This window comes from Morchella sextelata (assembly GCF_020137385.1).
Source record: "Morchella sextelata strain SCLS chromosome Unknown scls_6, whole genome shotgun sequence".
In the NCBI taxonomy this organism is placed as follows: domain Eukaryota; kingdom Fungi; phylum Ascomycota; class Pezizomycetes; order Pezizales; family Morchellaceae; genus Morchella; species Morchella sextelata.
The window spans coordinates 613,228-631,580 of NW_025408621.1; the positions used below are offsets into that span (position 1 = coordinate 613,228).

General features: G+C 46.3%; 7 protein-coding genes across 7 annotated transcripts; 3 read left to right on the forward strand and 4 right to left on the reverse strand.

Moving 5' to 3' along the window:
• Positions 1-193: 193 nt before the first annotated feature.
• Positions 194-1,044, reverse strand: H6S33_011299 (uncharacterized protein; the record flags this gene model as incomplete). Its single annotated transcript, XM_044842645.1, has 4 exons — positions 194-256; positions 325-727; positions 804-948; positions 1,011-1,044. 4 exons carry the CDS (start codon positions 1,042-1,044, stop codon positions 194-196), a joined length of 645 nt encoding a protein of 214 aa, XP_044696067.1.
• Positions 1,045-1,506: 462 nt separating this feature from the next.
• H6S33_011300 (uncharacterized protein) lies at positions 1,507-3,573 on the reverse strand (the record flags this gene model as incomplete). The annotated part of the gene is made up of 8 exons (XM_044842646.1): positions 1,507-1,749; positions 1,810-2,250; positions 2,311-2,459; positions 2,513-2,707; positions 2,766-2,987; positions 3,096-3,222; positions 3,316-3,490; positions 3,563-3,573. 8 exons carry the CDS (start codon positions 3,571-3,573, stop codon positions 1,507-1,509), a joined length of 1,563 nt encoding a protein of 520 aa, XP_044696068.1.
• A 2,003-nt stretch (positions 3,574-5,576) lies between these two features.
• H6S33_011301 (uncharacterized protein) lies at positions 5,577-7,628 on the forward strand (the record flags this gene model as incomplete). Its single annotated transcript, XM_044842647.1, has 6 exons — positions 5,577-5,770; positions 5,827-5,999; positions 6,066-6,164; positions 6,195-6,470; positions 6,527-7,348; positions 7,411-7,628. 6 exons carry the CDS (start codon positions 5,577-5,579, stop codon positions 7,626-7,628), a joined length of 1,782 nt encoding a protein of 593 aa, XP_044696069.1.
• Positions 7,629-8,750: 1,122 nt separating this feature from the next.
• On the reverse strand, positions 8,751-12,157 carry H6S33_011302 (uncharacterized protein; the record flags this gene model as incomplete). The annotated part of the gene is made up of 8 exons (XM_044842649.1): positions 8,751-8,840; positions 8,899-9,033; positions 9,091-9,172; positions 9,234-9,331; positions 9,411-9,638; positions 9,703-10,236; positions 10,320-11,318; positions 11,375-12,157. The coding sequence occupies 8 exons, from the start codon at positions 12,155-12,157 to the stop codon at positions 8,751-8,753; spliced, it is 2,949 nt and encodes a 982-aa protein (XP_044696070.1).
• A 917-nt stretch (positions 12,158-13,074) lies between these two features.
• Positions 13,075-14,115, forward strand: H6S33_011303 (uncharacterized protein; the record flags this gene model as incomplete). Its single annotated transcript, XM_044842650.1, has 5 exons — positions 13,075-13,095; positions 13,173-13,185; positions 13,376-13,765; positions 13,833-13,913; positions 13,982-14,115. 5 exons carry the CDS (start codon positions 13,075-13,077, stop codon positions 14,113-14,115), a joined length of 639 nt encoding a protein of 212 aa, XP_044696071.1.
• A 754-nt stretch (positions 14,116-14,869) lies between these two features.
• On the reverse strand, positions 14,870-15,551 carry H6S33_011304 (uncharacterized protein; the record flags this gene model as incomplete). The annotated part of the gene is made up of 3 exons (XM_044842651.1): positions 14,870-15,076; positions 15,214-15,472; positions 15,541-15,551. The coding sequence occupies 3 exons, from the start codon at positions 15,549-15,551 to the stop codon at positions 14,870-14,872; spliced, it is 477 nt and encodes a 158-aa protein (XP_044696072.1).
• Positions 15,552-16,802: 1,251 nt separating this feature from the next.
• On the forward strand, positions 16,803-17,278 carry H6S33_011305 (uncharacterized protein; the record flags this gene model as incomplete). The annotated part of the gene is made up of 2 exons (XM_044842652.1): positions 16,803-17,014; positions 17,089-17,278. The coding sequence occupies 2 exons, from the start codon at positions 16,803-16,805 to the stop codon at positions 17,276-17,278; spliced, it is 402 nt and encodes a 133-aa protein (XP_044696073.1).
• Positions 17,279-18,353: the final 1,075 nt, after the last annotated feature.

An 18,353-nucleotide genomic window follows, 5' to 3' on the forward strand; every position in this document is an offset into this window, starting at 1 on the left:
CTAGTATCCGCTCGTACTTTTAATATCTATTATCATAATAACTGTTCGTAAAACTGTACAGCCAGATATAAAAAAGGTGAAAGCAGAATTTGGAACCTAAACGCTGGAAAAGTCTTAATATTCCCTCCCAAATAATTACCAGGGAAACCCACACACGCCTGTGAAAATGTCGAAACCCAATCACGATCACAACTTAAAAGAATCTCCACCAGATAAAGAAAAGCATGACGAAGCCAACAGCGCCAATGGGGCCATACTAAATTTAGCACACTTATTAGCTTATTCCTAGTTCCAAATTCTTTTGATATCTGGAAAGAAACTAACCTGTTTCAACATGGCTTCCCAGTTTATTCTCACGGCAGCTTGCCTATACTTCTTGCTCTCGTCTCGCAATCTGCTGCTCATATCTCCCATCCTCTCGAGAGAATCTCCGCGGTAGAGTAAATCCTCGATATTCTTCGTCATAACCTTTGTAACATCCTTAAGATCATCGTTGAGCTTATCCAGATTGGCGGTAGCCCTGGTGTCCTGGTAAGTCCTCTTTGTACGCTGCATGAAGGTGTCGAATGCAACAAAGGCATATGGCCGTAGCGAGGGGTCTTGGATTTGGTTTCCGTAATTTGAGAAGAATTCAGTCGCGGTGTCTTGAAGATATGTGAAAGCTAGTTTACGAGGGTAGGAGCGCTCGCAGATGCACAAATAGCAGACATTCCCCTGGATAAGGTAGCTATTTTACGGTTAGTAAACGTGGGCGAGAGCTTAATGAATTAGATAATTTCAGGAGCGAGCGGGTAGGAGCGTACTGTATTGTAAAAGCACCTGCCTCAATACTAGCCCGTGGCTCGGAATTTTCGCTTAATCTTTTGAAAATAAGCTTGACTTGTTTCTTAACCTCAGCGAGAATGGCTTCATCCTGGTCGTCATCAACAGAGGCAGCCAGTGGGACGCCTAGAGAACAAAAGATTAGCAGTGCTTGAAGGAGTTGAAGGCTAGTAGATGAATCTGTGTACCGTCTAATCGTGCAATTTGAGTTGATTTCACCATCTTAAAAGCTCTGGATGCGTTCCGAAGAATTTGGGAGAAGGGAGAGCTTGGTTTAAAAAGGTGTCCTTGTTAAACAGGTGTGTCGCATTGACATTTGTTACCCGGCAATCAGCCCAACCTCATGTCATAAATATCCCGATACAAGGCGAATTAGGTATTGGTGTCTTGGCGGATGTAAACAATTCTGCTCTATAGAATTATCCCATCGCCCAGCAACATTCAGTTCACAATTTTCCATTCTACATTCCGGTTATTTTGAGGGCTACTTAAACATTGCACAACTGAAAAATTGAACAATATGGAAATTTTTTTTCCTTCTTGATACACAGAAGCAACCTCACAACAAAAAAGAGATGCAATAAATTGTACAAAAAAAAGCCTTGATTGCAATGCTAACTAACCTGGGCTCTTCTAAATGTCACAGTATCGAAACCCAAGCGCCCCAATTTTTCACATAACACTTTAGTTGTTGGCCTCCAACTCAGCCAACATCTTCTCACCCTTTGCTCGTGCGGCCTCGATGCTACCAACCATGTAGAAGGCACCCTCGGGCAGGTCATCAGCGTTACCGTTCATGATCTCGTTGAATGATCTGATGGTGTCCTTGATGTCGACCAAAGCACCCTCGATACCGGTGAAAACCTGGGCGACGGCGAATGGCTGAGAAAGGAAACGTTGCAATTTACGGGCACGCTCGACGGTGAGCTATTAAAACATTCATATTAGCATCTGATTTTATTCAGGATTGATATCAATATCATTTACCTTGTCAGCCTCAGACAATTCATCCATACCCAAAATGGCAATGATGTCCTGAAGAGACTTGTACTCCTGCAACATACGCTGAACCTTGGTGGCGGTGTTGTAGTGCTCCTCTCCGACAATCTTGGGGTCCAACATACGGGACTTGGAGTCAAGAGGGTCGACAGCAGGGTAGATACCCAACTCGGAAATACCACGGGACAACACAGTGGTGGCGTCCAAATGGGCGAAAGTGGTAGCGGGGGCAGGATCAGTCAAATCGTCAGCAGGCACGTAGACAGCCTGGACGGAGGTAATGGATCCCTTCTTGGTGGTGGTAATACGCTCCTGCATCTGACCCATGTCGACTGACAAAGTGGGCTGGTAACCGACAGCAGAAGGAATACGACCGAGCAAGGCAGACACTTCGGAACCGGCCTGGGTGAAACGGAAAATGTTGTCGATCTGGGGGAAAAGGTTAGTTCAAGGTAAAGCAATCGAAGGAGTCATTTTTTGGGAGCATACAAAGAGAAGCACATCCTGTCCTTCCTCGTCACGGAAGTACTCGGCAACGGTAAGACCAGTAAGAGCGACACGGGCACGGGCTCCGGGGGGCTCGTTCATCTGACCGAAGACCAAGGCGACCTTGGAATCACCCTCAAGTTGAATGACACCTTAAAATTTGTTAATATTCGTTGTAAATATTGCATAGGCAATGGAAGCTCACCAGTCTCCTGCATTTCGTGGTACAAATCGTTACCCTCACGAGTACGCTCTCCGACACCAGTGAACACGGAGTAACCACCGTGAGCCTTAGCAATGTTGTTAATCAACTCCTGGATGAACACAGTCTTTCCGACACCGGCACCTCCGAAGAGACCAATCTTTCCACCACGAGCATAGGGAGCGAGCAAGTCGACGACTGAAAATTTGTCAATGGATATTCTAATCCATAGTTGAACAGTGCGATATTGGCTTACCCTTAATACCAGTAACCAAGATTTCGGCAGTGGTGGACTGGTCGACGAACTCGGGAGCCTCGGCGTGAATAGAGGCGTACTTGGTGGCCTTGATGGGGCCACGCTCGTCAATGGGGTCACCAGTGACGTTCATGATACGGCCCAAAGTTCCGGGACCGACTGGGATCATGATGGGGTTGCCGGTATCGATACAGGCGCGACCACGGACAAGACCTTCGGTACCTGAACAGAGACAAATATCAGCATATGAAGATGGTAAACCAAGTCATTATCGTGCATATTTTCCCGGTCGAAACCAAACAGGATATCAATGATGCCAAGTCCACATACCGTCCATGGCAATACAACGGACAATGTTCTCTCCCAAGTGCTGGGCAACCTCCAAGACCAACTTTTGGCCGTTCTTGTCGGTGTTGAGGGCATTGAGAATAGGAGGCAATTGTTCCGAGTCGAATTTCTATTATCCATCGTGAGTTGACAATTTCTCAACATCGGTAACGTCACCCGGAATAGCCGGGTTTCGCCCGAAGAAAAATTTTCCAAAACATACCACGTCGACGACGGCACCAATAACCTGGTGAATCTTTCCTTGAAGCTGGTTTCCGGCAGCAGTAGCCATCAAACGAGATCCGAAGGTTGATTTAGGGATGGCATTGTTGCGGAGTAACGGGGCAGCTTTCAGCGAAGCCCCGACTCGCCTACCGGCAGCAAATCGAGCAAGACCGCTGAAACGAATTGAAGACATTAGCAATTGAATTTCTTAGAGGGTTTAACGATAGGAAAATGAATGTGGATACCTCTTAAACATGATGGACGGAGGAGGGGTATGTGATAGAAGGAATGAGGGGAGTGACGATGGCGGGCGGAGGGGGGAGAAAACGAAACGGGGAGATGAAGCGGCAACAGGCTGGTGGTTGGTCTCAGACTTTGCGTCCGTAAAGGCTTGGCACGGTCTTCCGGAAATACACGCAAGACAATCGCTTTGTCCTCGGAACGGTCCATGCTTTGTCCGACCGACAATGTTAGCATGTCACGATTAATTCAGAGCATCATATTAATTAATGCCGTGAATTGCAACAATTAACCCCACAATGGCATGTACTAGCCAATATTTATTCTCACGGCAGGCCCTGGTACATATAATAGGATCATCTTTATGTGATCAAGTAAGTTGAGGGAAAAGCGTACTATTAATAACCCATTGGCTGTGTAGAGTAGTAGCAACACTCTTAATATATAATATTACAAGCGGAGTGCGGCCTCCGGCCGCCCAAATGTAGTGAGGAAATGAATCTAGGTGCGGGCGGTACTGCGGTAGTAATTTCTTAGATTATTGCTGTCATTCTGGATTATTGGGTCACCCAAACGTATAGGCACGCACTAAACCTCATCTCCATCTCTCCTTATAGGTAATCTGTGATAAATTAGCTCTAGCATGCACTCTAAGTCATTCAATGAGTATAGGCTTTAGTATGTACATGTAGTTCATGATAAAATGCTATCAGGGAAATTCGACTTTGATATATAAAAATGTAGCTGTAGTTCTGTCAGTGTTTGTTCTTTTATATCTATCAATTGCAATAGCTACACGCCTTTTAATATAATGCCAGTTCCCTTTCATCTCGGGAGTAGTTCTTTGTCTAATGATATGCAACCAATATTAGAAATAGTACGCAACCAATAGAAAACGTTCCTGGTGACGATGAGGAAGACTATATAGTTTAGACGCACGGTGGACTGAAATCAAGACCCTTAGACAGCGTACGCGTGCTTACTTCTCAGAGTAGATTTAATAGTCCGGCATGATGTGCTCTCGCCCTCTGCGGTGGCGGCATCACGATGTCACTATTTTCAAGGACCAGTGAACACGCAATATCCCAAACAACCGCATATATATGTATATTAGCTACGGATACGTTTATGTTCACCAAAAGATATATGTATATTGACTACATAGCTAGACACACTCAAGGCTATCCACACGGACTCATGCATGTATATAGATTCAAATATTCCATGCAGAGCTTCAATGAATACAGTTGTAATATTGTTATAGTTTTTTTTCGAATCTAAGAAACAGATCCATAGTATATAGGCGTGTTAAATGCTTTTCGTCCTATAATCTACATCGTAAATAAGTACCAAAGGTTGGTAACATCACGGCCGCATCCGGTGCAATAATTATAGTGCCGTCTTAAATTGGGCTATGGACTTTATTCGTAATTAATGACTCATGTCATTATAACAATAACTTCATACCGCCATGGTACAGCACAAAAAAGGGAATCACCATGGTAGCGCCATAGCATTTAATGATAGGTATAGGATTAAAGCGGTATCTAGTGAAAAAAAAAAAAAAAAGACTTCAGAATCATCAAGACTATCAAGCCTTTTGAATTGTGAATTATAAAGTTTTAGATTATATGGTTTTGAATCATAAAAGATCACTCAGTGTTTGATCATGGCATACATAGCATGATAAGAGACCTTAATGATATGTACTTTAAATATCTAATCAAGACCAACCGAGCTCCTAAGTACACAGCTGATCAGAACCGTTCTACTCATCGGTTTTATTGTTATCGGTTGTATCAGTTTCACCAGGTCTCACTCGTTAATAGACGATTGTCGTTGCTGCTTTAGCAACAAGGATGGTTGTCTCGGGAAGCGGACGCCGCGCTTAAATTACTGGCGCAACCCCACACCCGGCGCATGATTCAGAGGCTCTTAAGAGTCGGCATGATCAATCTCCTATGTGAACTCCACTCAATCGTTCCAGTATTCCGATATCCCATCCGTTCGTGAAAAAACATGCTTCTCGGACGTCCTAAATTCTTAAAACAGCTCGCGGCGGGATCATCGTCTATCATTAGCACTAGAAGATGGCTATCCTATAACCCTTCCAATTTTAGCTTCGGTGGTGCTGGATATAGCTCTACAGTCGACACCAATAGCCCGACCCAGGGGCCTCTAGCTGATGCCGCGAGTGTGAAGCTCACACCAAGGTAAGCACTCGTGATTGACATTTGAGAGACCTATGGTCGACTGATTTCTTAATCAGAGCTCTGAAGCAGCACCTAGATCGGTTCGTTGTAGGCCAGTCCAGGTCAAAAAGGATATTATCCACAGCTATCTACCATCACTATAAGCGAGTAACCCAAATACGTCAGAGGCAGGAAGAGCAAGATGATCTATTGAGGTCAAGCCAGGCAATGGGTGCCCATCCGGCTGAAGGTTAGTTCGGTGGTAGTTCGGTGGTTACTTGGAGTTAGCTAGGGATGGCTGATGAAAGCTCTGTAGACGAGTATCCAGGACAGCAGAGGACAGTACATATTCCGCCGAGAGGAGATTACTTGCCGATCCATGATTACACCCCTCTTACCATTGAGAAGAGTAATGGTAATTAAAGTCTACTTATAAGCTCCTTAGGCTCTAGTAGATGCCTGACCCAATTCCATGTGCTCAGTACTCTGTCTCGGCCCAACCGGAGTGGGCAAAACCTTGATGCTACGTACCCTTGCAAGAGTACTAGAGGTTCCATTCTCAATGTGAGTGTCTTCTCAGAAGCTGCCTTTATGTTTCCGGGGCCTGACAAGTGGAGGTCCGATTGCACACCATTTACACAAGCTGGTTATGTCGGTGAGGATGCAGATATTTGTATCCATCGGTTATTAGTGGCAGCAAATTGGGACGTGGGACGGGCTGGTGCGTATACATGGTCCAACTCGACCGTGCCATAATTGACTTTCTGCGCGTCTCAGAAACCGGAATCGTCTGTCTGGACGAGTTTGATAAAATCGCTAAGCCAAAAAGCTCCCACGGAGCCAAAGATATTTCTGGCGAGGGTGTTCAGCAAGCTCTCCTCAAAATCATAGAAGGCACTACCCTTCAGATAAATACCAAACCCGAGCGTCGTCCCCCACAGGGCCTACCGCAAAACCCCATTAATGGAAGCTCTCCCTTCAACTCAGCAAGCACAGGGATGGGTGGCGGCGGTGGGAGTAGCTCAGGGAAAGGGGAAACCTTTACAGTGGATACATCAAACATTCTGTTCATCTTCACGGGTGCCTTTATAGGCATGGATAAACTGATTATTGACCGAGTCTCAAAGGGTTCTATTGGGTTCAATGCCTCGGTAAGGGGGGCATCAGCTGAAGATCTTGCTGAAGATAAAGAGTTGATGCAAAAATTTACCCCTTTCTTTCCAACTCCAGAAGAGGATGACTGGCTGGATTTAGGCGGCGAGGTCGTGAAAAAGAAAAAGAAGTTTAACCCGCTACAGATGACGGAGCCGGGAGATCTAATTAGCTTTGGCCTTATACCAGAAATTGTCGGACGTATCCCAGTCATCGCCGCCGTAGAATCACTAGATGAGGAGATGCTTGTGAGAGTTCTGACAGAACCACGAAATGCTCTTATAAAACAATACGAGCAATTATTTCAGCTCAGTGGTGTCGAGTTACGGCTCACTTCGCCAGCACTACGAGAGGTAGCTAAAGCTGCGCTTGCTATGGGGACTGGTGCCAGAGGTCTGCGGACGGTAATGGAGCGATTACTATCTGATGCTATGTTTGAATCACCTGGTATATCTACTAATATTGGCATCTTAGAGAAAGAAGATATAAACTGACCGATTGTTATACAGGCTCGAGTATCAAGCACGTTCTTGTGACCGAATCCGTAGCGCAGCGGAAGCAACCACCTCTATACTTTGCCCGCGGTCAGCAGCATAAATTCCATTCTATGATTGCAGCGGAGGAAGAAGAATGGGCCGTTAAGCAGCAGCATACCGGAAGACAATCAAGAATAACACCTTTTGAGGATGTTGTTGTTGAGAAGAAGAGAGCTACTGGTGGCCTTTGAATCACCGCTTCGCCTTACATCTTATTGTTCCAGTATGGTTTAGAAGTTTTTAGACCGGTTCCAGCGGAGAGACTGCAGAGCACAGAGGCAGGTGAGAATATAAGAATAAGTTAGGGTTTAGCTCGTAGAATTGCGGTCGGGCATCATCGACCTTTGGGCCTGAAGTGTATTTTGTCACCTACCCTCGCACCCATCCCTCGCACCCATCCCTCCGCTGAGCCAGGCTTCACAGTTCGATCGTTACCGAGCATCTATCCTTTCCTACAATATCATGAAGCGATATGTATAAATATAGTATTTTGGTGAGAGTCTCAGGAGCATTTATAAACATCATACTGTCTTTTTTTTTAAGGTTTTTCTTTTTCTCTATCTTGAAGGGGAGGGTTGCGTGGAGATTCTTAACATATGAACCAATTTTCAACGTGCAATACTTGCTTGATTATATACAAGAAAGGCTACCACTCTGGCATTCTGGATTTGAAAGATTAATAACGACTTAAGATCTGGGTGAAGAGCCAACCGCTTTGAACCTCCATCTTGCGTAGGCTAATGCGCAACGAAATGTAAGTACATAGGTTATGCCTCTGCTGTGCCTCTGCTGTTGGAAATTACGCAAACGAAGAAATTACATACATTTATGACGTTGTCACGAACTGTAAACTCATCCAGGAAACGAAGATAACGCTGTGCTGGGAATACATGCAATACCACTAAACCATACCTCAAATCGATCCATCCGACTAACAAAAGATCCATGGGTAAGTGTAAACAAAATAACCGTAATAGTGACAATCATCTCCTAAATATGTAAATAGTGTATGATTCCGTGATTATAGGTTTTCCAAACTCAATTATGCAGGCGGGTATGAAGAAAAATTCGCCGAATAAACAAGAAACTCCTTATCTTACTCCAATCCAGATGATCGCATATGATCTATACCTCGCTAAGAATGAAATAATATAATCCATACACAGACCTGCGGCTCCAAGCCAATAAACTTGGTGGAACAAAAGAAGATGTGGTGGAAGAAAAAGAAAGAAAATACAGTCACCACTAAGAGACGGAGTAAAATTACAAGATTTTACAATATTCTTAATCAGGGTTGTTTGGTGTTGACATATCTATTGAGGGGGTCTGGGTGGAGGGTTTCCTTGCTTGAAGTTTTTGGACACGAGTTCGTTGACCAACGATTCTGGATTATGAAATTCAATCTACCAACAATCAAAGTTAGATCCTGCTGTATTCAGGTTAGAAGGAATTTCCTCTTACGCAGTTGTAAACTCCTGCCTTCACAGTGGATATGCCCTCGTCCTCCGAGTGACCGATCATGAACCTCCGGTACTCAGCGCAATGCTCAAGCTGGTACATGGCAAAGGCGTCCGCGATGGTTTCGAATTCGTCACACTATTGCATCAGTTGAACAACTGTATCTTTTTCACATAAAGCGGGTTCGATTCTTACCCCATCAGCATCTTGTATCTGCAACTCGAAGGCCTCCCCTCGCCCCTTCTTATCCATCAATAACCACGCATATTTTAAGGCCCTATGTTTTAAGCAGGTTAGAATTTTGTATAATGATTGATTCTATGGACTTGTGGGCACACTTTTCAGCCTCACTGGACGGTTTCTCCAAAGCCTTGGCCTCTGCTTGAGCAAGCATTGCCCTTGAAAAACAAAGGGTCGTACTTGCAGCCTTGATTCGCTACATACTCCTCGGTTAACTTTATCCTCATTTCAATAAGATGTGACAACTGTGAGTCCAGCGAGTATAAAAAACAAACCTGGTAATTTAAAACATGGTTCATGGCGATCTCATTTTCCAAGACGAATTTGGGCGTCAACATAATCAACGTGCCGAAATTCCAAAAACGAACTGGGTGAGTTTCTATTTCTCCCGGGGAGCACGATCTCTCAAGTCTGGCTCCAAAGAAATAAAATTGCTGTTCACGACTCTTTAAGTGCCGTATATGCGGCAATAAATGTAATTGACGCCTGAGCGAAAAGTGAACCTTTAATATGGATTTCATTAGCATTATGCTACAATTTTATTAGGGGATAGAATCAAGTACACACCAACACGCAAACTTTCTCTCTAGTCGACTTGTTCGCGTACAGCGATGGAATTTGATCCACGGAATAGCTTGTTCTCCCAAGACATTTCAAGGCCGTTTCCATTTCTTCAGCCTCGGAATGTGCTACCTCTGGGCAATAAATGATGAAATTATCGCCTCCCTTTGTGTTCTGTAGTATCTCTGAGAATCTTACGCCTAAAAGCCGTTCGAGCAGAGTGTGAATGTAAAGCCCATTCATAGACTCTGGTTTCAATGCTTTTTGTATTTGTACCATAGACTCTGCAATTGAGTTTCGGATAGGTATCGGTACATCAAACGGAGGATACGCAACTGCTCGAAGAGGTGTTCGAGTTTGTTGCATCGGTGTTTTAAAGGCACCGCGAAGCTTATCATTGCTCGGCTGAAAAATGAGAAGAGAAAATCCTTCGTGAAGTACTACTCCAGCGCCGTGCGAGACGACAATAGAATTAAGGAAAGACTGCGACTTATCACGGTCCATGTCCATGTCTGCAAACTCAAATGGAACACCCAACTCCTACAACCTCAGATGGGTCCATTAGCACCTTTTCGAGAACACGATACAAATGAGACTAGCATAAACATATTGCGCTGACTTACAGGAACAAGGAAATTGGTTATATAGGCATCTTCCAAAAACCGCGATACCCAAAATCGACTGTCATTCAGTCCGTCTACAAAGCTTGTAAAGGCACTACTGAATCCAGTAAATTTGACGTGAATTGATTCCACATCGCTTGACGATCCAACCTCAAGTATACACTCGAACGTGGGTTTGACTGGGAGCTCTTTAATTGGACTAATGTCCATCTTTTTAGCACTGATAGTCTGCCCCATAGCCGTAGGGTTTTTCGAGGGTAATGGGTCTTTTACTTCGCCTGCAGCAGAAGGCCCCGCAGATACGGGTGTTTCATTGTCATCAACCATGGCAGGCTCACAATCACCTATTGGGCCCTGAAGTGGTTGGTTGGCCTCACGACCGGCTTCAGGTCCATGTGTAGCCTGATTACGTCTTGTATACCCTTCTAAGGATAATGTCTGCACTTTCAAACCATCCTCTATTCTCCTTCGTTTTTGTACTCTGGGATCCTCGTCGTTTTTCTGCAAAGCCTCTCTCTCAGGGGGCTCTACAGTTTCCTTAGTTTGCGGGGCCTCCCCAGTATTTACCTTCATCCCACCTCCAGTAGAGATTTTCCTAGGGCGTGTAATCCTAGGATTTGGATCACCAGCGTGGAATAATTCTAGGGCATTTATATCTGGAGCAGGCTCATTACGACCCCTCTTCTGTACTTTGTTTTGCTGTGATAAAGAGATGAATCCCCCTATCCTTGGCACACCAGGAATGGTGCCTGAAGCAGGAACAGGCGGCTTCGGGGGGAGATTAGGACGATTCCTTCTCGACCCACCATTAGCAGGATTAATGACAGTCCTTGAGGACCCAACAGAGCTGACTGATGCAGCTGATGCTTTTCGCTGTTGTACATCCATCATGGATAATTTAGATGCGGTTGCAGCGACACTCTTGTCCAAGTCGTTGCCCTTGTTGGCTGAGACCTTCCGTCCAGGTTTGACTGGCCTCCCATATTGTGGAAAATGAGGCTTTGGAAAGCTATAAGTTAGAATCACTATGCCTACATAAAAGAATGAGCCTTTACCTTTTTGCTGGATGGTTGATCTTCAAAAAGATGCTCTTCTGTATCTTCATCCTCACCATCATCTAGTGATCGTCGTCTTCGGTCTTTCAACCTCTGTTTCTTAGATTCTGGGGCACCTGTGTTCTTTAGTGACCTTGCTCTCGCCCTTTTCCTTTGCTCGCTTTTAGCAAGGTCTTCCATGAGCGAATCAGCACTTTCGTTGGCTTCTTCCTCGTCCGAATCTCGAGCCTTCTTCCTCGTTCGTCGTGGAATGACCTCTACTTCAAGATCAGTTTCCTCTTCAGGAGAGGCTACAATCTCGTCGTCACTGACGATAAAGTGCTTACTCCTAGCAGGGGACGCACGAGAGCCTCCACTGCTAGTTCCTCTACCTGCTCTCGACAATCTCTGTCTCTTTCTCTGTCTACGAGCCTTACGAGCATCACGGTCCTCTCTTTCTCTGTACCTGTCTTCATCCCATTGCTCCCAATCAAATGGTGAGGACGAACCGCAATTTTCATGGCGTTCTTTCATTGATTTCCACTCATTGATTGTATTTTTATCATCGAACATATCGATTGGTTCCCAGGAGGCACGCTCAATAGGGTAGCCTTCCCATTTGACGAGATATCTCATTCTATCTTCGTCTGAGAAGTATCTCTCAGCGAGGATATTTTCGACAATATAGGTGTTGTCCGGGTCCTCCTGGCTAGCCAAGGTAGACGTGAGGGAGATACTGTCATCTGAGTCGTCGTCGGAAGCAATATCGTGTTGACTGCGAAAAATGCTGGCGCTGGTAAACATTTTGCTGAAGATACGCGAGCTAACAGTGACGCGTTTTTTTTTTTTTTTTTTATATATATATATCTTACTCCTAATTGAGATTTTTGTAAATTCTTTGTTTGGCCTCCTGTAGGGGAAGATGATCCTGACAGCCCCTACCAGCTTCCAGCAGAGCGAATTTGCACTGCTGAACGAAAGATGAATCTCTTTAAGAGAGAGAGGTTGGTAACAGGAAGGTTTTGTTTGTTGCTTGGGAAGTTGAAGGAGTTTTTCTCCTATAACTCAGGATGACGCAGCGAGTAATGAATGAGGATCCAGCTGAGGCGTTTTTAGGTTTTGTCTGTGCCTCAATGTGGCGTGACAGGGTTGCAGCCCTACCAGGTAGGCCGCTGACTGATCCGGAGGGGCTAGAGACCCGGAGAGGGGCCCCCCTGGGTCCTTTCCTCTTTTAGGTCTGAGGCCGTGGCCGTGGCCGTCGGTGTGGAATTTCGGGCGGCTGCTCCTGCTGTTGCTGGCACAGCTGCTGGTTGACCTTTCTCTCCTTCGCGAGCCAACCAAACCTTAGATACAAGGCAGACGACACACCGCAGCGTGCTCAGACAACCGCTTACCGTTCCCAAGTGCAACAACTGCTTGCTACCACCCTGCGAAAGAAACAAAAGACACCCCCCATCATTCAATCACCTGCGTATTTATCTACTCAAGACTCCTAACAAAGTAAACCTGTCCGCTTCTGTTTATCGTTCTGTCCCCCTCCTATCCCACAATAACATCTTTAACCTTTTTCGCTCGGTTCTCTCCCTATCAGCTCTTGCTCACTGATCCACTCCAGTTACCATCTCACCTCGTGTCTTCACCCTCGCGCTCCAACGACAACCCCCCCCTACCCCCACTTTTTATCCACGAAGACCTCATCACCCCTCCCTAAATAAACAAAAATGGCTAATGATGAATATGATGTGAGTTATCATCATATCCTCCACCCCTGGTAAAGCTATCGTGAATACTGACGTCCCCCTCCCCCTCTTGTTTGTAGTTTCTCTTCAAAGGTACTTCCATTACTGTCTCAACCCACTCCCCTCATTTTGACCTCCCGGAGCCTCATGACGACGGCCCACATGAAGCTTCTATGACAAGCCACATTATCGAGACATGATCTTGTTTACCCATGCACCGATTCATTGATCGTCGCTTCCCCCCTCAATAAGGGTGTTTGTTAACATTGTGCCCCGCCTTCAGTTGTCCTGATTGGTGACTCCGGCGTTGGAAAGTCCAATCTGCTCAGTCGTTTCACCCGTAACGAGTTCAACCTCGACTCCAAATCCACTATCGGTGTCGAGTTTGCCACCCGTTCGATTCAGGTTGATTCCAAGACAATCAAAGCCCAGATATGGGATACTGCTGGTCAGGAGAGGTACCGGGCCATCACTTCGGCTTACTACCGAGGTGCGGTGGGCGCTCTATTGGTTTACGACATCTCGAAGCACACAACCTACGAGAATGTTACCCGCTGGCTCAAGGAGCTTAGAGATCACGCTGATAGCAATATTGTTATCATGTTGGTTGGAAATAAGAGCGATTTGAGGCATCTGAGGGCGGTACCAACAGACGACGCGAAGAACTTTGCTGGTGCGTTACAGGAGAGAGTCCGGAATGCGTGAATAAAAGATGGAACTGACCCGACGCGATGAAATAGCTGAGAACCACCTCTCGTTCATTGAGACTTCTGCGCTCGATGCCAGCAACGTTGAGCTTGCTTTCCAGAACATTTTAACAGGTATATAAATAACACCACTTAGAACTCCCCTCCCCCGCGCTGCGATACCGAGGCTAAATTTATCTAAGAAATTTACCGAATTGTCTCAAGCAAAGCACTTGATGGTGGCGATGCGCACCCGGTACCCCCTGTCGGTGGTAGCCAGCCCATCATAATCAGCAACTCTGCCGATGCCCCTTCAAAGGACGGAAAGTGCTGTTGATCTGAATTTGAAATGATTTTTATGTCTAGGTATGAATAGCAAGACCAGATATATGTTAGTAGTTGGCGTGTTTGACCTTGGCTTTATTTCTGTTTTTTTTTTTTCTTTCTTAAACTTCTCTGTACGTACACTACAAACGCGTGGTTTGAAGAGTGATCAAAGAGAGATTGGCATAGACTGAGCAAGCTAGGTCAGAAGGTCACGATGGATATGATGTATCTGATGGAATGATGCTCTTATACTCTGGGCGTCGGTCGTCTTTGCTTTTTTTCCTTTTTTTCATCTTTCTTTTTCATTCTACTATTTTTATTTACCTTTATTTTTGTCGACCCAAATCTGCTTGGTTTCTCATGTGCCTAATTTTCTTTTTACTTTTCCTGCCTGTCCTTTGTGTTCCATTATTTATGCCCTGACCTATCCTGGCTAGTAATGTTGAAGTTTGGAAAGTAATGAAACATGTGTAATCGTTCCCTTCAATGCTCAGAGCGAACGCACGTCATGTGGTTGCATGGCGGCTCATGATCGGGCTCATCAATTGTAGGCACATAATGGTAAAGGCGTGGCATTCGTTCTTTGTACGGCATCTCCGCACCACCGGCTATGACCAGCACATGAATTGTTTTATAAAACAGTGGTAACAAGAAATAAAAATAAAAATAGGAAGTAATGAACAAAACATGCCATTTAATACAGCCAGAAAGCAAAGCAGAAAGAAAGAAAAAAAAGTCCTCCACAAAACAGAAAACTAAAAGCATTAAAAGAGCCAAACATACCAGAATGTGAAGACCACCGCACAGATGAACAGCAGCCACGCCTTCCATCCCACGCCCGTCCGCTTCGCCATGCGCATCATGTTGCTCATTGTCCCGCGCAGCTTTGCGCGCGTGTTGTCGAACGAATCATTCATCGATGCCATCAGCGTCGACGAAGACCGCACCTCCTCCCCAATCGCCTCCGTAATCTACAGCACACACACACCAAACGTCAGCCACAGCCACCACAACCACCACCACCACCACCACCGTCATTCATAATCATTAAGCTTTCTTTTGCCCCCCCCCCCCCGAACAATCCGTAGAATAGAAGAAGGGAACCCACATCTTTCAACATCTTGACCTTGGCGCTCAGACCCTCGACCTGCGCATCATTCTGGCTCTCGAGCTCCTCGAGCACGCTGGCGCTGTACTGGCCACGGGCGTTTGGAGTCGCGGGACGGTATGCGCTCGCGACACGGGGCGAGGCTGACCCCCCACGGCCGTCGCCGGGATAGCCGTAGCCGTAGCCGTAGCTAGAGCCGCCGGCGTTGTCGAAGAGCTGTGAGCGCGCATCTCGCTGGTGGAGGTGCCCGCCGCCGTATCTTGGATTGTGATGGTGAGTTTTTTTTATGTACATTTCCATATTATTACATGTTTGGCGCAAACTTACCTGGAGGACATGGTTATCTTGCTCTTTCTCTCTCTCTCTCTCTCTCTCTTTCTTCTCGTCTGTTTTCTTTTTCTCCCCCGTCCGGCTGTCCGTCCGTTTGCGAGCTGTGGAATGGGAGGTTTCGACCGTCTGTATGGCCGGGTGTGGGTTTAAGGTTGGAGGACAGGTATGTATCGACAGTCTGGCTGTCGGGGGGAACAGCTGCAGGGGTGGTCACGTGATGTGATGGGTGGCGTGTGGAGCTCTGAGGCTAGCAGGGATGGAATGGATGGCCGGGGGCGATGAGGAGAAGAATCACTGCTGCTGCTTCTGCTGGGGGGAGGGGGAGATGTGTAGAATAGGGTAAGCAGGTACAGTATGTATTATGTAGAATGCTGTAGGTACTATATATATGTCTGCGCCGGTCGGTGATGGAGAAGAAAAAAGTCACTATATATGGGTTCCAGTCGAGGGGCATATGTTGGATTACTATGCGTTGTTCTGCGCTGCGGCTGGGAATGGGGGATTATGGGCGTGACTGCATCTTGATGCAACCAATGTGGTGGTGGTCCGCCACGGCTTGAAAGATTTGTTTTGTAGAAACCTACTTTACTTGCGCTTTCTTGAGTTTCAGAGTTTGAAAGTGCATTCAATGGGATTGGTTAGTGAGCTAGCATGGGGGGCCGAGTGATGGCTCGTGATAGATATACAAGGCACCACCCACCCACCGCTCCCCACACCCCGGCGGGCCCGGCCGGGTGTGTTTCGGTTCACCGTGAGACAGTGGTGGTTTGGGATAGAGGGGCCACCGGATCGGAGCGGTTCCCGAGGTTGGCTTTTGTGTTCGGTGGGATCGATGTTGAGAGCGGCGCGGCTGAGTTGAAGTGTATAGTGGTTGTAGGAATAAATATCATTTCCACCGTGCCGGCGGCGAGGACTTTGTTTACTAATTATAATATATGCCTCTACCCCAGCTAGCTCATCATAAGCTCAAAAGGCTCTACGAGGGCGAGTAGGTTGAATTCATCCCGGGTGTACGTCTTATATACACATAGTCCTACCTAAGCTGGTTCTTCATTCTTGCGTCGAAAGCAACACCAGTTAGCCGCCTGCGCGCTGCCAAAATAGAATTATACCATATCGCCCGCCTCCATCACAACCCATCACTCGACGAAATTGCCCAGCACCATTGCCGAGACCAATTGTTATTCATTCAGCTCATTCGTAGAGTCCAACCCCCCAAAGCTCCCATAACCGGCATAAACCGCCCAAAAATTCCAACCATGCCCTCCTTACTTCCTCCTCCCGAAGCCAAGCAGCAACACCCCCTTGCTTCGCGCGGCGGCCTACATATACACAAGCGGCCGCTGTTCGCGCCCTACGCTGCCCCATATATCGGCAAACGTACACCAATGGCCATCTACACCGTCAATGTCAACACGTATCATAGCAACCGCGCACGCTTCGAGGCGGAGGCGGCCGAGTCGGCGCTGGTGTAAGTTTTGCCCTTCTTGTGGTGTTGATTGCGGTGGTGTTGCGGAGCGGCTGACGGTGGGTGGGGGGACGTAGGAAGGAGCAGATGGCGTGGGTGCTGTATAAGAACAAGTATGAGAAGTGTGGGAAGTGTGGGTCGTGGGGGAGGAGGTTGGAAACGTGTGAGGGGGGGTGTCGGGCGGCGCAGGAGGAGGAGGTACTGCGGAGGGGGAAGGGGAAGGAGGGTGGGGAGGGGGCCAAGGGAGTGGTCACTAGGAGGGCCTAGGGATGGTAATAAGTAAGGCTTTGTAGCTGGCCGAAAAGGTTATAGGATAGGTTTAATTGGAGTTGGAGTCTGTTGAAAGGATTTCGCTGTCTTTTGTGTCGGTGGCTTTTATAGTGATAGATCTTCGAGAGTTATGCTGGTCGTTGAGAAGATATAGCCAATATACAACCAAATCATGACACAAGGTTATAAGGAAATTATGTTCATATGTATTTTTACTGATAGGCGTTATTATATATACCGAGAAAGTGTGTGCACCATCTAGTTGGAGTGGCAAAGTTCTTATCCGAAACATAATTGTCATCTCGTGCTGCTTTCTAATTCCTGTCTATAGACGGCTGATATAATCACTCATAACTTGAGCTTGACAATATTTCAAAAGTCATCACCTGCAATACCAAATGCCAGGACGAAAGAAACCTTGCAAACGGTGGGTGCTCGTGTGCATTAGCTCAATCATGAAAGTCGATACATGTATGTGCGAGCACACTAGGAAGGCCCGGGGCCTGTTGGGAGCTGTTACTGTAAGCTGGAAGGGGAAATGCTCCAAGGCTCGGACCATGAAGGTGAAAGAATTAAATAGGGTTGGGAACCTTCTAGGCTGTAAATTCTGAACTTTCCCACGTCGGTCCTGGAACATCCACAGTTGTACAATGCAGACAAGAGAAGGAAGTAATTCGTAAGCGATTCGAAGAGCGTACGATCTAAAACCCTCAGCACAGGTGTCTTCCGCATGTGCAAGTAAAATTTCTCATTCCTGGAAAACGACATCTTAGGCTTCATATATCCACCAAACTGATCTGGACTGATAATACAAATTGAGATAGATGTCATGGCCGGCTCGGTATGTGACACAGAGGTTGGTACCAAACTTGTAAGGTGATCTTAGTAACGGTTTCCATAGTCTAGCCTATAACTAGACGTGTCACCTTTACACATATGTATAAGTAGAGAGGCTTTCATCCTCATTCGTAATAGAACCATCCGTCCTATTGAGCCTTCCTACAAAACTTTGTGATTGAGACGCGGGCTATTAACGAACATTCGCAGATATCAGGCGCCTAGGAATTCAGTG